The sequence below is a fragment of the Eretmochelys imbricata genome, chromosome 3, assembly GCF_965152235.1.
Source record: "Eretmochelys imbricata isolate rEreImb1 chromosome 3, rEreImb1.hap1, whole genome shotgun sequence".
In the NCBI taxonomy this organism is placed as follows: Eukaryota; Metazoa; Chordata; order Testudines; family Cheloniidae; genus Eretmochelys; species Eretmochelys imbricata.
In genome coordinates this window covers 86,332,287-86,349,057 of record NC_135574.1, presented here as the reverse complement: position 1 = coordinate 86,349,057, position 16,771 = coordinate 86,332,287, and the positions used below count along the sequence as shown (strand labels likewise).

General features: G+C 42.4%; 1 protein-coding gene across 1 annotated transcript in view; it reads left to right on the top strand.

The window, feature by feature from the left end:
- LAMA4 (laminin subunit alpha 4) overlaps window positions 1-13,876 on the top strand; it is a 150,142-nt gene extending 136,266 nt beyond the window's left edge. Inside the window, exons 31-38 of the mRNA XM_077811707.1 lie at window positions 6-196; window positions 2,330-2,519; window positions 3,338-3,493; window positions 5,191-5,350; window positions 6,566-6,696; window positions 9,114-9,207; window positions 10,291-10,410; window positions 13,350-13,876. Coding sequence (XP_077667833.1) covers window positions 6-196; window positions 2,330-2,519; window positions 3,338-3,493; window positions 5,191-5,350; window positions 6,566-6,696; window positions 9,114-9,207; window positions 10,291-10,410; window positions 13,350-13,495 — 1,188 coding nt within the window. The 3' untranslated portion in view covers window positions 13,496-13,876. The remainder of the gene's footprint in view (window positions 1-5; window positions 197-2,329; window positions 2,520-3,337; window positions 3,494-5,190; window positions 5,351-6,565; window positions 6,697-9,113; window positions 9,208-10,290; window positions 10,411-13,349) is intronic.
- Window positions 13,877-16,771: the final 2,895 nt, after the last annotated feature.

Here is a 16,771-nt window from a genome sequence, read left to right as displayed (position 1 = left end):
TGAAGGTGGGAAGAGAAAAAGAAAGAACTTCAAAGGCAACTGGCCTCAAAAATTTAGATCAAGAAATGAGTGTGCAAAGAGACCCTGACTGCCAGTTGTCCAAGAACCCCACGGCAATTGAACATGCAAACCAGTTTGGAGGAATAGCAAACAGCCGGCAAGAGTTTGACCACATACCAAAGAATTTCAGTGACAGGTAAAGCATCACATAGTGACCTGAGAAATAAAAACAATTTACTCTCAGGGAAAAGAGCCATGGAAACAAACAAAGAACTTTGAACTAACAAGATGTGTTTGCTGCCATTACCTTTGTTATTGTGCTTATATGCTGTATCCCTGTCATGGGCTCTTCATCTGCTTTGTGTCTTGAGAAATTGTGCCTCCCTAGCTGCTTGTATGGCACTTATTGCAATTTGGATGCTAGTGCAATAATACTGCTAATAATAATATATTAAACCTCTGAGCAAGCCAGCTACATCCCTCCCATATCACAATGCAAAAAGACACAGGCCAAAGCCTGCAGTCCTGACTCAATCAATATTCAGCAAAAATGCCCATTTACTTCTATGGGAGCCTAGCCTGAGTAAGAAATGCAGGATTTGACTCAGTATTAATACTATTACAATATCATATATTTACGTAACGAATCCCTCCAAAAGCACACATCCAACCACAGGCAATATCAAACTCTCTTTGCACACATAAGCAATAATGACATCAGGGAGAACTGCATGGCCTGAAATGAACATATTTATATACCAATCACTTCCCCAGCCACTGAAGTACAGTCACCTCTTGGGTGGAACATGGCAGCTGTCTAGCAGCACTGCAAAGTGGATTAGGACATGAAGCAAAGGATACCATGTCCTATTCAAATGGCAGTGGAATTGTAGGTAATGAAGGTAATTCCCTACGTATGGTTCATTCGGTCTGCATAACAAGGATATTTAATGCTCATACTCTCACAGAAAGTGCCATATGATAGTCTATTGAACACAAAGGATCAGAATCTTGGTTTAACGTTTATGCAAAAACCATCAGATTCAACAACACAGTGGCCCCTAAACATACTGTAGCACTGGCTCAGAGGGAAGAATGGCATTTACTGAATCACAATGAAACCATTGAATTTGTTTTGCTTCAATACAGTATTTTACAAACAACTATTGTAACCTTGATGAAGTTCAAAGTGTAGTACATGTGAGACAGATAACAAAAAAGAACCCAATTTCTATTCCTCCCTAATGCTGCATTTGTTTATTAATGTATTAATAAAAAAATTAACATGGAAGTCATAGGTTTCATGATTTTAATGTTGATTAAAAATACCCATGACTGACATTTTAAAATATTTCCTTGTGGGCGAGTGTATATGATATTAAGCATTTCAACAAATCTGACAGAAAATCCTGAGAGGTGCCAAGCTAAACCTTGGACTAAATGAGAAGTGCGAGCGTGCAGGAACTCAGCACCACCACTGCTGTAACATAAAGGACCGGACTAGTGAACACTCATGCCTCCACTATACTAACTCTCCGGACCTTGCCGTATTGGGAGCCCTAGATGACATTTTAAGTACTGTGGCAATTAGACCTTCTGTTTTAATACTGCGGGGATATGGCAGGGCATAGTCCACTCCGGCCTCTTTCCAACCAAACAATTTGGAGACTTTCTTCAGGTGAAACACACAGTGATTTATTTATAAAATTCACATCCACCACCTTTGCAGATTGTACAGCAGCTTTACAAATATCCTGGGACTCTAAGGCTTCTGAGCCCTGCAGGGGAGAGGCCTCCTGGGGCCTTGGCTCTACCAGCCTACAGCTCTTTTTCTTTCTTGTCCCCTTTTCATACTTTCTTCCTGTGCCTTGGTCCCTTCTGAGTTAATGAGGTAATTAGCTTTTCACTCTCTCCCACCTAGCCTCAATCTATCAAGTTGACACAGTTCCCCATATTCAGGTGTGTGCGGGGCAACTGATTTACCTTGCAGGGATCAGAGTGCTGGATCAGCTACTGTAGCCCAGCACTCTGTCACAGCATGTAAAAAATGCATATACACTTCGTGATTGATCTGTATTTTTTATTCACTCCCTAGGATTTAGTTTTCAAAAGATTAGTTCTTTGTGAGATGTATTTCCCTCTACTTGGTATCAGTTCTGCCTCCTATTCAAACAACCATATAGAATATACATCTAAAACATAATTTGCATAAACAAGGAATACATTCTCTGGCATAAGGGAACAGATCTCAATTCTCCTGTCTCTTCATGGTGACTTCAGTCAGTTTACATCTGCTCTGTTACTAAAATGACATGTTTTTATTTGACAGATCACAGTTCTCCATTAGTCTGAAAACTCACTCATCCCATGGAATGATCTTTTATGCCTCTGATCAAGAGGAAAACAACTTCATCACCCTTTTTGTTGCCCATGGCCGGCTGATTTTTATGTTTAATGTTGGTCATCAGAAACTAAGGATTAAAAGCCAAGAGAAGTACAATGACGGGCTTTGGCACAATGTAAGTTGAAGAAAGTGATCGATGTTATGATGATACATGCGTCAGGAAACCATAGTAGAGCATCTTCTGATCTGACAACTCATTTCCATTGGGATGTCAGTCTTTGTCCATAACCACGTACACTTGCCTATATGCTAATGTTTTAAAATCCACCATGTAGATCTGAGTATTTTGGCAAGTCATTAACTGGGGACTAAGGAGTTTAGTCAGTTACAGTAATCCAGCTGTTTTCCATACATGCAGCCATGTGGAAGAGGCAGAGGTGATCAGAACAATGAGGCCAAGCAAGGTTTGGAAAGGCTTAGAGCTGGAAGAGAAGGCTGTGTGATCTGAAGCAGTATTGAGACAGAGGAGCAGGGAGGGCAGGGAGGGCACCTTAAATGTGAACAATATATGTATATATGTGTGTGTGTGTGTATAAATATCTTCTTTGCATTGTTGTAGCCACGCTGGTCCTGGAATATTAGGGAAACAAGGTGGGTGAGGTCCCAAAAAAAAAAAATTACCTCACTCACCTTGTCTCTGTAAATATCTTGGCTATATACAATATTCTATTTTGTTTTAAAAATGTTAAGACAAAAGTTTCATTACCAGCCTTATATGTTGGAGGAAACGGTTGTCCAACAGAGAAGATTAACAGTTTAAATACAGCCAGTGTGCAGCTGACTTGTAAATTTTGAATCAGACAGTCTTCTCTAATATCCTGTTATCTCATGTTCTCATCTTCTTCTGCTATACAGTGATGTTTCCTCAGCAGTTTCATTATCATCTGCCTCAATAGTTAAAATTGTCACTGAACAAATTTTCTCCCTTTCAAGGTGATATTTGTTCGGGAAAAAGATACTGGCCGTTTGATAATTGATGGTCTCCGAGTATTGGAAGAAAGTCTTCCTTCTGTTGATAATACATGGCAAGTCAGTGGACCGCTTTATATAGGGGGTGTGGCTCCAGGAAAAGCTGTAAAAAATATCCAGGTAAAATAGACATTATGTCTGAAATTACTAATGTACATTTTTTGCCCCAATCCTCAGGCGTAGGTGAAGACCACACAGCACAAATCAGGGGCAGGGGTGAAAGGTTGGTTTAAGCCACCACTGTGTTCCTGGATCCTGGGCTGGTGATGTACTGGGCTGGACCTGCAGCAAAACCTAAAACAGCTGAGCTATCATTATGTCAGTCAAGGATCACCAAGGACCACAGAAGTAGCAGTCACACCCCTTTCCTCTGTCCATGCCCACTATGCAGACTGAATGGAGAAGATGGCATAGAAATCATTCTGCCAGCTCTGCATCACTGGAAGATCCCTCTAAAATGGGATGATCCCTCTCACATGGCTATTTAAACTGGCTTTAGGGCTGCTTTGAAACTGCAGAGTGGCTCAAAGATGCTTCTCCACAGAAAAGGATTAGGATTTATTTGTTTTCCTTCTAAAGAAGTTACACAGCAAAACAGCACTACTTAATAGAAGAATTACACCAGGGAAGGCTGCTAACATTTTAACAAGGGGCTCCCACAGAAATTATTCCCATTTGCCTAAGATAAACTCTACGTACAATACAAAGAATGGGTGTGCTTCCAGGGGTGAGGGAATAGGGAAACTGTTTTGCCATTTATTCAAATCTGCTTCCTCATAAACAAAAAAAAAGGGAACAGGCAGTGCAATCTGGCAAAAATGCATCACCCCAGCCTATTCAGTGACAAAAGGACCAAGTGTGCTGCGAAACCCTGCCAACTCTTGTAAGCATGTCATAGATTATAACCAAATTTGTCGGTTTTGTATAATCTAATATAATCTCTATCCCCCCCCATCACCATTGTATCTGAAAGCCTCCTTAATGCTGTAAAAACTAGAGATATCAATAACATGCCCTCCTTCACTTTCTTCCTTCTCAGATGGTAATAAAATAGCTTGGCTTTGAGGATTTTTGTATTTGCTTCTTTTAATAATTTGGGTAGGAGGGTGTGGTGGATGTGTAGATGGGTGTAGACCTTACTAAGGGAAAGCTAAGACAAAGACATTTTGTTGATTGTTAGTCGCAGCAATAAAGAATAAAGGTCTCCAATATACATGTCAATTGTGAAGGTTTTAAGCAGGCAGTGATTTTCACTTGTGTTGGCTCAGATACCTGAGAGCTTTACATAGGTACATGAAGGCCAAGAGTCTGCCCTGCACATTGGAGACACATTGGAGGATGCTGAAGAGCAAAAACTTGACAAAGCAAAACCTGAAGTAACCAGGATTCCTCCTGGGGAATCCTTGGGTACACATACCAAGGTAGTAGCTCTGCCACCCATGGCGTGTAGAGCCCTGTCCTCACCCAGATGGGAGAGGGTGTGGCTAGAGCCCTGCTGCTGCGCTCCATCTATTTTGTTTTCCAAAGCTCAGAGAAGGCCATGAGAGCACAAGTTAGCTCTTATCTGAGGTTGGTCTGACTGACACCAGGGAACAGGCAGGACCCAGAGTAAGGAGCACAAAGGTAGTTTAAAGTCCCTTCCCATACCTCCACGCTTCCCTTTTCCCTACCTAGTGCACAAATGGTGCAATAGAGAAACAGAGGCCAAGAATTCATAAACAACCCCAGCTAGAGCTCTGAATCAAAAGGGAAAGACAAAAGACTTGCTTTCCTTCCAGTGGCATTTTACTTAATAATCGCTCACTTTGTTTCCTCAGATTAACTCAGTCTACAGTTTTAATGGTTGTCTCAGCAATTTACAGCTCAACGGAAGATCAATCACTTCTGCTTCTCAGACATTCAGTGTGACTCCTTGCTTTGAAGGCCCATCAGAAGCAGGAACATACTTTTCATCAGAAGGAGGATATGTAATTCTTGGTAATGTGTAACTGAACAAACGTATCCAATAATAAGACTGGAGTATTTACTGTACTTCACATCTCTATCTAGCTGCAGAATTTTTTTTAATTTAATCATCACTGTGCAGGGAGTCATGAGACATCAATTCAACAACACGATATATCCTTTACCTAATGTTGGTGTGGAGAATGTCAGTATGTAGGAACAATGATATTTTACAAGTTAACTAGTGTCAAATTTCTTCTCATAATGGGGAAGTGTAAATTCTTAAAGACTCATTGGAGTCAATGGAGCTAAAACAATCCACACCAGCTGAGGATCTGCCCCTGAATTTTTAAGTGACAAAATACTTAACTCAAAAGGCATATGAAAAGATTTCCTGTATGTCATGAAGGAAGTTAGCAGTATGTATAATAAAATAGTTTAAGTTATTTAAGGCTATGGAACAGTATTCTGTTCTTGGAAGTATCTTAGGACAAGTTGTGCCTAATAGGCAGTAGACCAAGCAGAGGATGAAGCTGGGACACAACACCTCAAGAGAATAGTAGGAGGGACTGCTGGCTGTTTCTGATCTGCTCCATGGACTGCCACAGGGTTGGAGGAGGGGGTTAGTGCTACTGAATCCTGCATTCTCTACTCAGGCAAAACTCCCACTCCCTGAGGCTATGTCTACACTGCAGCCTAAGCTGGCAAAATGTATGTCACTCAGGGGGTCTGAATATTCCACCCCCCTCAGTGATATAAGTTACAGACATAAGTACTCGTGTGCACTGCGCTATGTTGGCAGAAGAGCTTCTCCCACAGACGTAGCTTATGCCGCCCGTGGAGGTGGGTGTTTATGTAAAGGGGAGAGCTCTCTTCTGTCGGAATAGAGCGTCTTCACCAGACACACTGCAGAGGTACGGTTGTATCAGTAGAGCTATGCTGCTGCAGGATTGTACGTATAGACATGGCCTGAGTTAGAACTGCAGAATTTCACTCCAAGACAATTTTACACGAGGAGGCTGTATGAGGGGAGCATAATGCCCTGGCAGCAAAATGGCCTAGAAGGTCTCAATTTTCTACTTTCCCTTTTGCTGTCAAAAAGGATCTTCAAGACTAAAATATTTGTAACAATATTAAAACCAGAAGTCAGCATTAGAACTGTACGCTGCAATACAGTAGATGTCCAGTTTCACAATTAATCTGGGTACAGAAATGACATTGTGCAACTGTTCACTTTTCTCCCTTCAGATGAATCCTTCAGTTTAGGCCTGAAATTTGAAGTTGTTTTTGAAATACGCCCCCGAAGCACTTCAGGAATCCTAATGCATTGTCACAGTGTGAATGGGGAGTACCTGAATATGCACATGAAACAAGGACAGGTATAAGGAAGGTCACATTTTCTTAACTGTTATGCCTAGTTCTTTCCAGTGTACTTGGATTCAATGCTACATGCAGCTTTTGTCTAACAAACTCACTATTCTTTGAATCTTTCTTTCCTAAATATATTACCCCATTAAATAAGAAGAGGTTAAGCACAACCCAGATACTTCTGTTAATGTACATAAATATTTATCAGCCAATATCAAATCACTTTATTGGCAACAACAATTAATATTTAATGTACAGATGAAAGGGAAGAGGAACACTGACACTTTGGTGCTGCTTTCATCTGCATATTAAAAATGTATAACAGTTACAAGGAAGGTGACTTGATTTCATTTTCTTGGTAAGTTAATACATTTTTATTTACTGCATGTTAAAAGAGACATCTGAGTTGTACTAATCTTTTTTTTAGCAGACACGTTGAGGGGTTCTCCCACCTGATTCTTGGGCTGATAATCAGAGCCCCTCCCCCCCAGGGTTTTGGAAACGATAAATTGAAAACAATGGGTTTGAGATTAATAGTTGTTGCTATTATTGCTTGTTGTTTGTATTACAGTAACACCTGGAGACCCCAACCAACACTGCTAAATGCTCGTGTGGGTGTATATACACATATATATACACATACACACTAAGAGAGGCTCCCAAATAGACAAATGTTTGAAGAAAGAATCATTTCTCCCACTTTTAAGATAGGAAACTGAGGCATGGAGGCTAGAGCTGTAACAAGTTTTGATCTTTATAAATTAACAGGGGACATTAACCTCTGAGCCTTTTGCAGCTGCATATGATGTTGCTGTCATGGCACTGTTAACCTATAGATCTGTACATGACTGGTCCAGTGTGATCTTTACTATGCATATAATATAGATGGGAGTCACAGATAAGATGGGGTAGGGAAAGGCACAGGTAAGTATAGATCCCTTCCTCTCATCAAAATGGTCATGCAGTTACCCCCTTAGCAAATTGATGTATACTTCTGATGTGATTTTCTTTAATCACAGTCAATGCTCTTTTTTTTGAAAATTGCTTTCTGTTTCGTTTATTGACAGACACTTCTACAGGAGATAAACTAGAATGGCCAGCCCTTTTCACTTACGTTTAAACAGTCAACCATCTTAGTTCACCACCATCAGCTCACCTGACCATTTTTATTAGGCCAGTAGACCCTTTCCCCAAGTCTTTTGTATTTGATTTTGCTAGTGATGCCCATAAACTTGGCCAAGGCCAAGTGGAAGTAAAAAGAGAAGGAGGCTTATTGCAGTTTCTTATGTTGATAGCCTCCAGAGAAAAATTAAAATGTTCCCTAATTATCACTGGCATTTCCTCTACAATGAAAGCTGAGTGATTTCTTTTAATCATTTTCAGTGGCCAACCTGTGAATATTATATGTGTACATCTACACTCCAATGGAGGTGTAATTTCCAGCTCAGGTAGACATACATGCACTAGCTTTGATTGAGCTAATACACTAAAAATAGCAGTGTGACCACAGCTGCTCAGGCTAGCTGCCCAAGTACAATCTCATCCAAGAACTTAGGTATGTACTCAGGAAGTTAGCCCGAGCCGCTGCCCATGCCACTGTGGCTATACTGTTATTTTAGTGTACTAGCTTGATGAAAACTAGTGCATGTATGTCTACCTGAGCTACAAATACACCTCCATTTGCAGTGTAGACATACCCTAAGGGCTAATTTCTGGATCTTTGCACAGCCCAAGTAAATGGGCTGTATGTGCATGAGTTGTGAGTCCTCAGAAGGAATCTTGCACTCTGCCACGGACAGAGCTGCTCCACAACTGCTATTGCAGTCTTTATGGGGAAAGATGGTCTTGTAATTAAGGCACTGAACTCAGGAGAATTGGGTTCAGTTCCTAGCTCTGCCACAAATGTCCTTTGTGATCTTAGACAGTTCATTTAAGCTCTCTATGCCTTGATTCCCCGTCTATAAAATGGAGAGAACAATACTTCTTTTCTCCTACCCTTTGTCTGTCTTCTCTGTTTAGATTGTAGGCTCTTCAGGGCAGAGACTATCACTTACTAAGTGTTTGTGCAGTACTAAGCAATACAAAAATAATCAATAAGGCTGTAGTTCTGGAAATCTGAGTGAAATTGGTTGAGGTATATTCTTTTTTAACTGAGGGTAAAAAACAAAACAAAAATCTTTCCCTGTGTTCAGAACACAAATGTTGCAAAAACTGCTGAAGTTAGAAGCTTAAAATGTGGTTCATTTTAAAGATCTCTTAAGAATTAGTGTAAAGGAAATTGGTTCAATCACTTTTAAATTTATAAAAGTCAAAATTGGGAACCTAGCATTAGTGCAACAAGGTGGAAAAAAAGGGAGCGGGGAGGGAAATGATGGGCATGGAATAAAGAAAAAATTTTACAGTATGAATTACATTGGTTTTTCTCCAGGTTATAGTGAAACTGAATAATGGAATCAGACACTTTTCAACCTCAGTTACACCAAAACAAAGTCTCTGTGATGGCATGTGGCACAGAATTGCAGGTGAGTAAATCTCGGATCTTACCACTGAGAAGGGTCGTGGAACCTGATCCTCCCTCCATGGTTGTCCATTCTCATGGGTCAGAGCAGAGGGAGTAGGGATCATGCCTTCAACTCACCAGCATTTGGGATGAAAGGTCCCTGTAACAGGATCACAACTCACCACCGCTGGCGCCTCCTGTCGGTTGCTCTGGGAACTAGCTCTTGTCCACTGCGGAGCACCCTCTGCACGTGGTGTCTCGCCCATTGTCTGCTCTGCTGATTTGGGAACCGCCCTACTCCCCACTCAGCGGTGTCCACTTCTTCAGGACACTGCCCTCCGACAGTGTCTACTACTCCAGTCTCACCCCCTTCCGGGGGGGGGGGTGGTAAAAGTCCTTCAGCTTGAACCTGCCTCAGTGGCCAATCACAACCCCGAAGTCTAGCCCCTCACCACCATCAGCGCTACTCTGGGTCCCGACACAGGGACCCTCTAGCGGCAGCCTCTCTCTGCCCTCCTTCACCCCCTCTTGTCTGCCTAGCTTCCCTGGGCCACTTGCCCTTTCGCTCCATGCACCTTCTCAGCCCTTTCTAGCAAGGGTCACAGCCTAGCAGGTAACTGGGCCAGAGCTCTCCTCTGATCCCCCGAGCCTGCCTAGCACTGCTCTGGCCAAGGTGCTATCTATCTCCTTATCTCAGGAGCCAGTCCTCCTCCCTTGCTAGGCAGCCTTTATATAGGACCCAGTCCGGCCCTGATTGGCTGCCTCTTCCTTTGCCCTTACTGGCTCTCCACAGGCCTTTGCTGATTGGCTGCTGGTCTGTGCAGCCTCTCTGGCCTGTTCCAGCCCTTTATCTCATGGAATGGGGCAGCTGCCCCACTACAGTCCCCAAAGCAAATTTGCATGGAAGAAGCAGTCCATGCCCAAGGACAGTAGTGCATCCTGGGCCTGCACTGTGTAAGCCAAGGGAGGCTTACACAAGGGCCATAGACAATCTAGCCCATACCATACAGCAGATCAGATAGACATCTTCATATGCCATACAAAGCATAAATGATATATTTTATAATTAGGGCTCTTTTTGACAAGATTTTGCTTTGCATTCCAGTTATTAGAGCCTCTAATGTGGTGCAGCTCGATGTGGACTCTGAGGTAAACCATGTAGTAGGACCTCTAAATCCAAAAGCAGTTGACCAGAGGGAGCCTGTGTTTGTTGGAGGTGTGCCAGGTAAGACTTGTTGGTGTTGTTATAACTTTGTACCCAAATGCCAACACAGTTTAAAACAGAAACAGAAATGTTTAGTTTTCTTCTAGACAGTGAAAATCACCCTTCCTCTGTGCTCTCTGTGTTCCTCACATAATCCCAAATTTTGAAGAACTGACCTAATGTCCTGGTCAAATTTGACAGCTTAAGGAGAGGTGGTTGAAAATTTTCTGAAAGAACAGTTTTCCATCAGAAAATGTTGATTTGATGGAATCTAAACATTCCAGGCAACTGTGGAGATATTTGGGGAGCCACCTGGGCAGCTGGAGAGCTGGCTTGCTGGCCCTGTAAAAAAACCCCTGCATTTCTGATTTTTTTTGTTCCAATTTGAAATGAACTCTTTTTGTGGACGGGGGGAATGTGAAATTTTCAATGGGACAGAAATTCTAGTTCCCGCATAGTTTAGTCTCCGGGTCTTGCGTTGCTAGGCTTCCAACTCCTCCAAGCAACAACTCCCTTGAACATTGAATATACGACATGAAAATTCTTATTCTGACTGTTGATTTCCAATGCACAGATGTCAGTTAATGTGACTTTGTGACTCAGACCATCTGTGTGGTGTGGGCCAAGATTACTATATTTACTTCCATTATTCAGTACTCTGTTGCGCTTTCATATGCAAACTGTAGTCAAAAGAGGATGTAATTTGACTTTTAAATCACTTTCTGTAAAATCTGCATTTCTCTTTGGTAACATTGAGCATTATTTCTCTGTGCAATGAATGTCAATCAAGAATAGCATTAACAATACAATTATATTATTATATTCCTTATCTTGGATTAGTAGTTTGAGAGTGTGATGCTCTCATTCATCCCACACTATGAGGGGGAAGAAATGAGTCGGAAAGGAACCACAGCTTTGTGCACAAGCTTGCTCACTCTTCAATTTTAAACTGAAATTTTCTTAGAACTTCTAAACAATCATCACAAAAACTACCCTGATATGTAATGTGGTAATTGTGAATGCTGTTTTGGCCTGTGATAACAGAACTTTATAATTCTGCATTAACTATAAAATACTAAAGAGACCTTACATATTGACTCCATGATACTATTATCATCTTGGAACAGAAGTATCCAGTAATGAACTTCACTACAAGACATAACACTGAATGTAGATATAGTAAACAGATAACACATTTACCCGTATGTGTCTGTTTTGTTTAGTTATATTTAGTTATATCACAAGAAATTACAAAATTAGACTCAGATCTACAAAGGGATTTAGGCACCCAATGCCCAAATTTAAGGCCTAAACCACAGTACTAGGCAGCCTGATTAGCTCTCAAGAAAACTCCCATCCAAAAAAATTTTGATTAAAAATTAGGGGAATATTTTTCCACTTTCTGACCAGCTGTAATACTAATGCTACTAAATCAGGCCATTTCATAAACCATGATTGATTGATAGTCCCATACAAAACCATGCTGTAGAATTAGGCTTATTCCAGTTTTCTTGTTGTACTGACTACACCCAAGATATATCATAGAGTGGCCTAGTGAATAGAACACTGCACTGGGACTCAGAATACCTGGTGTCTAGACACCATTCTGCCAGTGGCCATTTGGGCGAGTTGTCTCACATCTCTAGGTCTCAGGTTCCCCATCCATAAAAAGGGGCTAATGATACTAACCGCCTTGGTAATCCGCTTTGAGATCTATTGATAGAAAGAGCTATACAAAAGGTAAGTATTAATATTAATACCGGGGGTCTCAAACTCACGGCCCATGGGCCATGTGCGACCTGCCAACCTCCTCAATGTGGCCTGCGGGGCTCCAGCAGTTTTAGAGCCGGGTCTCTCCCTTGACCCTATCTGCCACCCCCGAGCGCTCCTCCCCCCGTTTAAAATGGCCTGGGGCCCTGGCAGCGCAGCAGAGCTGAGCGGCGTCTGCCTGCTTGCTCCACGTGTCTTCCGGCCTCTCCCGGCGGCCCCAGGGTGGGGCGGGGCTGTGCCTCCACATGCTGCCCCGCCCTGAGCGCCCCTGTGGCCAATGGGAAGCTGCGGGGGCGGTGTCTGGGGGGCAGCAGCACATGGAGGCCCCCTGGCCTGCCCCACCTTGGAGCCACAGGTAAGCACCACACCCCCTGAACCCTTCCCAGAGCCTGCACCCCACCCCCTTCCCACACACCCCCTCCCACCCCCAAACTCCCTTCCAGAACCTACAACCCCACCCCCTCCTCCTGCACCCCACCCCATGCCTCAGCTCAGAGCCTGCACCCAGCACCCAAACTCTCTTCCGAGCCTGCACCCCAATCCCCTACCCCAGACCTCCTCCCCCACCAAACTCCCTCCCAGAGCCTTAGGCAGGTGGGGGGCGGAGTTTTGGGGAGTGAGTTCTGGGCACCATGAGTGACATTATTGGCCTGCTGGGAGGATTTGAGGACTGGCACTGGCCCTAGGGTAAATGGAGTTTGAGACCCCTAATTAATACTGATTAATACTGTTTTACCGGTTTCAGAGTAGCAGCCGTGTTAGTCTGTATCCGCAAAAAGAAAAGGAGTACTTGTGGCACCTTCTCTAAGGTTTAACTGTTTTACTGATTTTGTGTCTTTTTAAATCTATCTGCATAATAAAAATATTTGAGATTGCCTGTATGTACCAGAGAGCCAGATTTGGTCCCTTGGAATTTTGCTAGAACTGGAACTGGTCTTACTGAAAACTCTGGTTTTGGTAAAAGAAGTTTTTTCAGAAATGATTTTGATTTTTTTTTAATAATTTCAGTAAAAAGTATCCTGCTTCAAGAAACAGAAAATGGGTCAATTTCAAACCTGCGATACAGAAACAACTTCAAAATATTTTCAAAATCATTTCCCCAGTTTTCAGCCAGCTTTATTTAAAATTGTTGTAAATGGTACTTCTGTCATCATTGGTTCTAATTCTCCTTTTTTCTTTGATTCTTCCAGAGTCCCTTCTAACGTCCAGCCTGACCACACGCAACTCCTTCACTGGCTGTATTCGTAACTTTGTGATTGATGGAAAGCCAGTGAGTTTCAGTAAAGCAGCTCTGGTCAGTGGTGCTGTGAGCATCAACACATGTCCAACAGCCTGATACCGCACAGCAGCAACACTGCAAACTTTTTTACAGCACTGAAGGGAAAAAAACAAGCAAAAGAAACCATGTTCTATTCCATTACCGATGCTGGGGGGAAATGAAAATATATCACCCAGGGTCTTTATATGATAAAGCAGTTATGTTTAGGGTCACTCACTTGAAATTTCTATGTATGAAAACAAAAAATATGAAGAATAAACAAAGAGATGTAATTTGTACAATGCTCTTATTAAACCACAAGAATGAGTTTTACAATTCTTATAGTATCTTTGAAGCAAGCCCTATTACGCTGTCAATGAAAATGCTGATGGATTACAGAATAAAAGCAAATGATTTTAAATATGTTGCTTTCCAGAGACCTTTAAATCACTTCATTCCATACCATACAAATGCCCTAGGTCACCATCTTTGGTTTAACTTGAAAAGAATTGCTAATATGCATTAAAGAATAAAGCTAGATAATAAACTTACTGTGCAAACAATTGTGTGCAAGATTCTTTTACATGGAGCTCATTTATTCTTTGCTCAGCTAAAATGGGAGTATGCTGACCATAGGATTTTTGGGAACAATAAAAACATTAGAACCCATTTCTTTCTACTTCCAGGTGAATTTGTGGAACCCTTTTCTAGTGATTTTCTCATCTGACACCCTGTGATAGTTTGAATCCTAGCAAGAGGTGAAGCAGGACTTACTATTTTTAATATAGATAATGGTGGTTACATAAACTAAACAATATTAGGACAAACTGCCTCACAAAGAAAGCAGAGTGTGTGTGTGTGTGTGTGTGTGTGTGTAAGGGCTGATTGAAATTTTCAAAATTTAAAGTTTTTGATTACATTTTTCCATCTAAACTTTAATATATCCAATATACACATATAAATACACAAAGATCCAGGACCTCATTATAGTGATATAACAAGTAATTTCACTGACTTCAGCAGAGTTACTCCTGATCTACACTTGTGTAAACCAGAGGAGAATCAGCCCCAAAGCATCTGGAGAAGCACCATTACACAACTGTAATAATCACCCCCTTGTGAGATCATTGGTGTGGGTGGTATGCCAGCCTTTCTCTGACACAGTAATTGGTAGCACATCCAGTGGGCCACTACTCAGAGGCAAGAAGGAAAAGTACTGCAGTTGCTAGACCTCGTGTAATCTCGTGCATCATGGATCCCAATAAGCACTCAGCCAATTGCCTTCAAGTGCCACATTCTGCTCAGGTCCCCTAGAAAACCTGACTCCCTGACATTTCCACTCCTACCAACCATCCTCCCAATTCCCATAAACCTTCCCCATCCTGCTAATCTCTAGCCCTCCAATGCAGGACAGAAAAGAGCAGCAAATTCACTGTTTAGCAGACTCACCACAGGTGTTATTGAAATTCCTTTTCAGGTTGTCTGCTGCTTCCAGGCAGGTACGGCCAAGAATAACAGATGCTTGCATCTCCTAGGCATATACCACACTATTGTTTATTAAATGTTGGTAAAAGGAAGGAGTTACATATTCATTACTGTGGATTTTATTTGTATGCAGACACCCAGAATGTTCTTCCAGCTCACTTCTGTTCCAAAGAAGTGTTTGAGCTCTGGGAATAAACAAAAATTTCCCTAGGTGGGGCTTTTTTTTTTCAGTATGCTTGCTACCTGAAGTTCATTCATGAATCAAAAAACACAGTTCAATTAGAATTCACAAAAATGTTAATATTCAATTTACTCTACTTTAATTTATCAGAAGCTAATCGAGCTGAGGGGGGGCTGATCCTACTCCTGTTGAAGTATATAGGACCAGGAGCTTCCCCCCTCACACCTGTCTTGGGGAGGAATTCTCCATGAGGCTCGCTTCTCAGACTTCTACCCCACCAGGGGGTACAGGATTTACCCTCCCCAGAGACCTGCAGGAGTCCAGGACCAGCTGCATGAAAGGCCTTGTACTTCCACACTAATACTGATGCCTAGCAGCCCCTCTGGCTTCCTGGCCATGTCTGCCCAAAGGAAGGGGGCCTGCAAAGAAAAAATACTGTAGCCCCAGATGGTATTGTCTATTCCAGGGAATCTTTACATGGCTGAGGTGGAGAAGAAATGTGTTCCCCTGGCATTCCCAGATTCTGCCCCCACCCCTGGTATGGACCCTCAACCTTTCCAAGAACCATTTCATCTGGGTCAAATGATGACTGTACCCGTTTCCAAGCCAGGTTCACACCCTTCTGCATTAACATTCCAAGATAATGGTGTTTGTCTCAGAAGTCTACAACAGCTGGAGTTGTCCATCCTTTTTCTCCATCCAGTTTGCAGAAACACAGTCACCAGTTTCTAGACCAGGCAATTCTCTGAGTGTCATCTGTTGTAAAAGTGTTCATAGGCTGTTTTTGCCATTTTATCCAAATTGGCTACTCTTTTCGTGTCTGGCTATTTGGAAGATAGATTCTTTTCCAAAGTTGAAACCATAGTTCTGAACTGTCTTCCCATCAAGAGTTGTGCTGAACTATATCCACTAGCTGGCATGAGTGTTGCTCTATAACTCAGAAGAGTGGGGAATGGATCTTCCTGCTGTAGGATTTTCTTGGTTGTCTGTACAACTTTCTCAGCCTCTCCGTTCACTTGTGGGTAATGTAGACTACTAGTGTAAGCAGTGTCAGGATGAGCTCCACCCTGACATCTGGTGGTGAGGTGTGGCAAGTTGTGGAAAAGAACTTCAGGGGCCAATCTCATTTGCATAGGCACACCCACCATGCCTAGAATGAGACTATAGCTGCCCAAATGGTCACTTTGGCTGCTGTGGGATCCCCAGTGTCTCTGTTATTGGGGCAGGAAGAATAAATTGTTATTACCCTGATTATGGGAACTGTGCTTGGAACTGTACGTGGCCTTTTGTTATGATGGAGGGATTCACCATCAACTAAGTAGCACTCGCTAGGCAAGGGTCATGGGTTCTAAAACTGTGTGAATGGAGAGAGGCTAGGGACAAGTATTAATACTTGCTGGTATGGGCCTCTTGGTGAGGGCCTTACATGCTAATTGCACTTCCTCCTCTCTCCACTGTGGAATATCAGAGCTAATTTTGATTTCATTAGAAGTCTAGTTACAGGCTGCTGAGCTCACTTTGGGCTGACAGTGCACCAGCACTGGGGCTCCCCTACTACAAGCTGAATTCACCTAAGAGCTGAAATCACTGAGTCTTGTGTTAAGTAGTGGGGGAGCCTGAAGATATATTGTGGAGCAGTTTGACGCGGAGCAATTTGTGGATGGCAGTTTGTGGATGGCAGGAGCTGC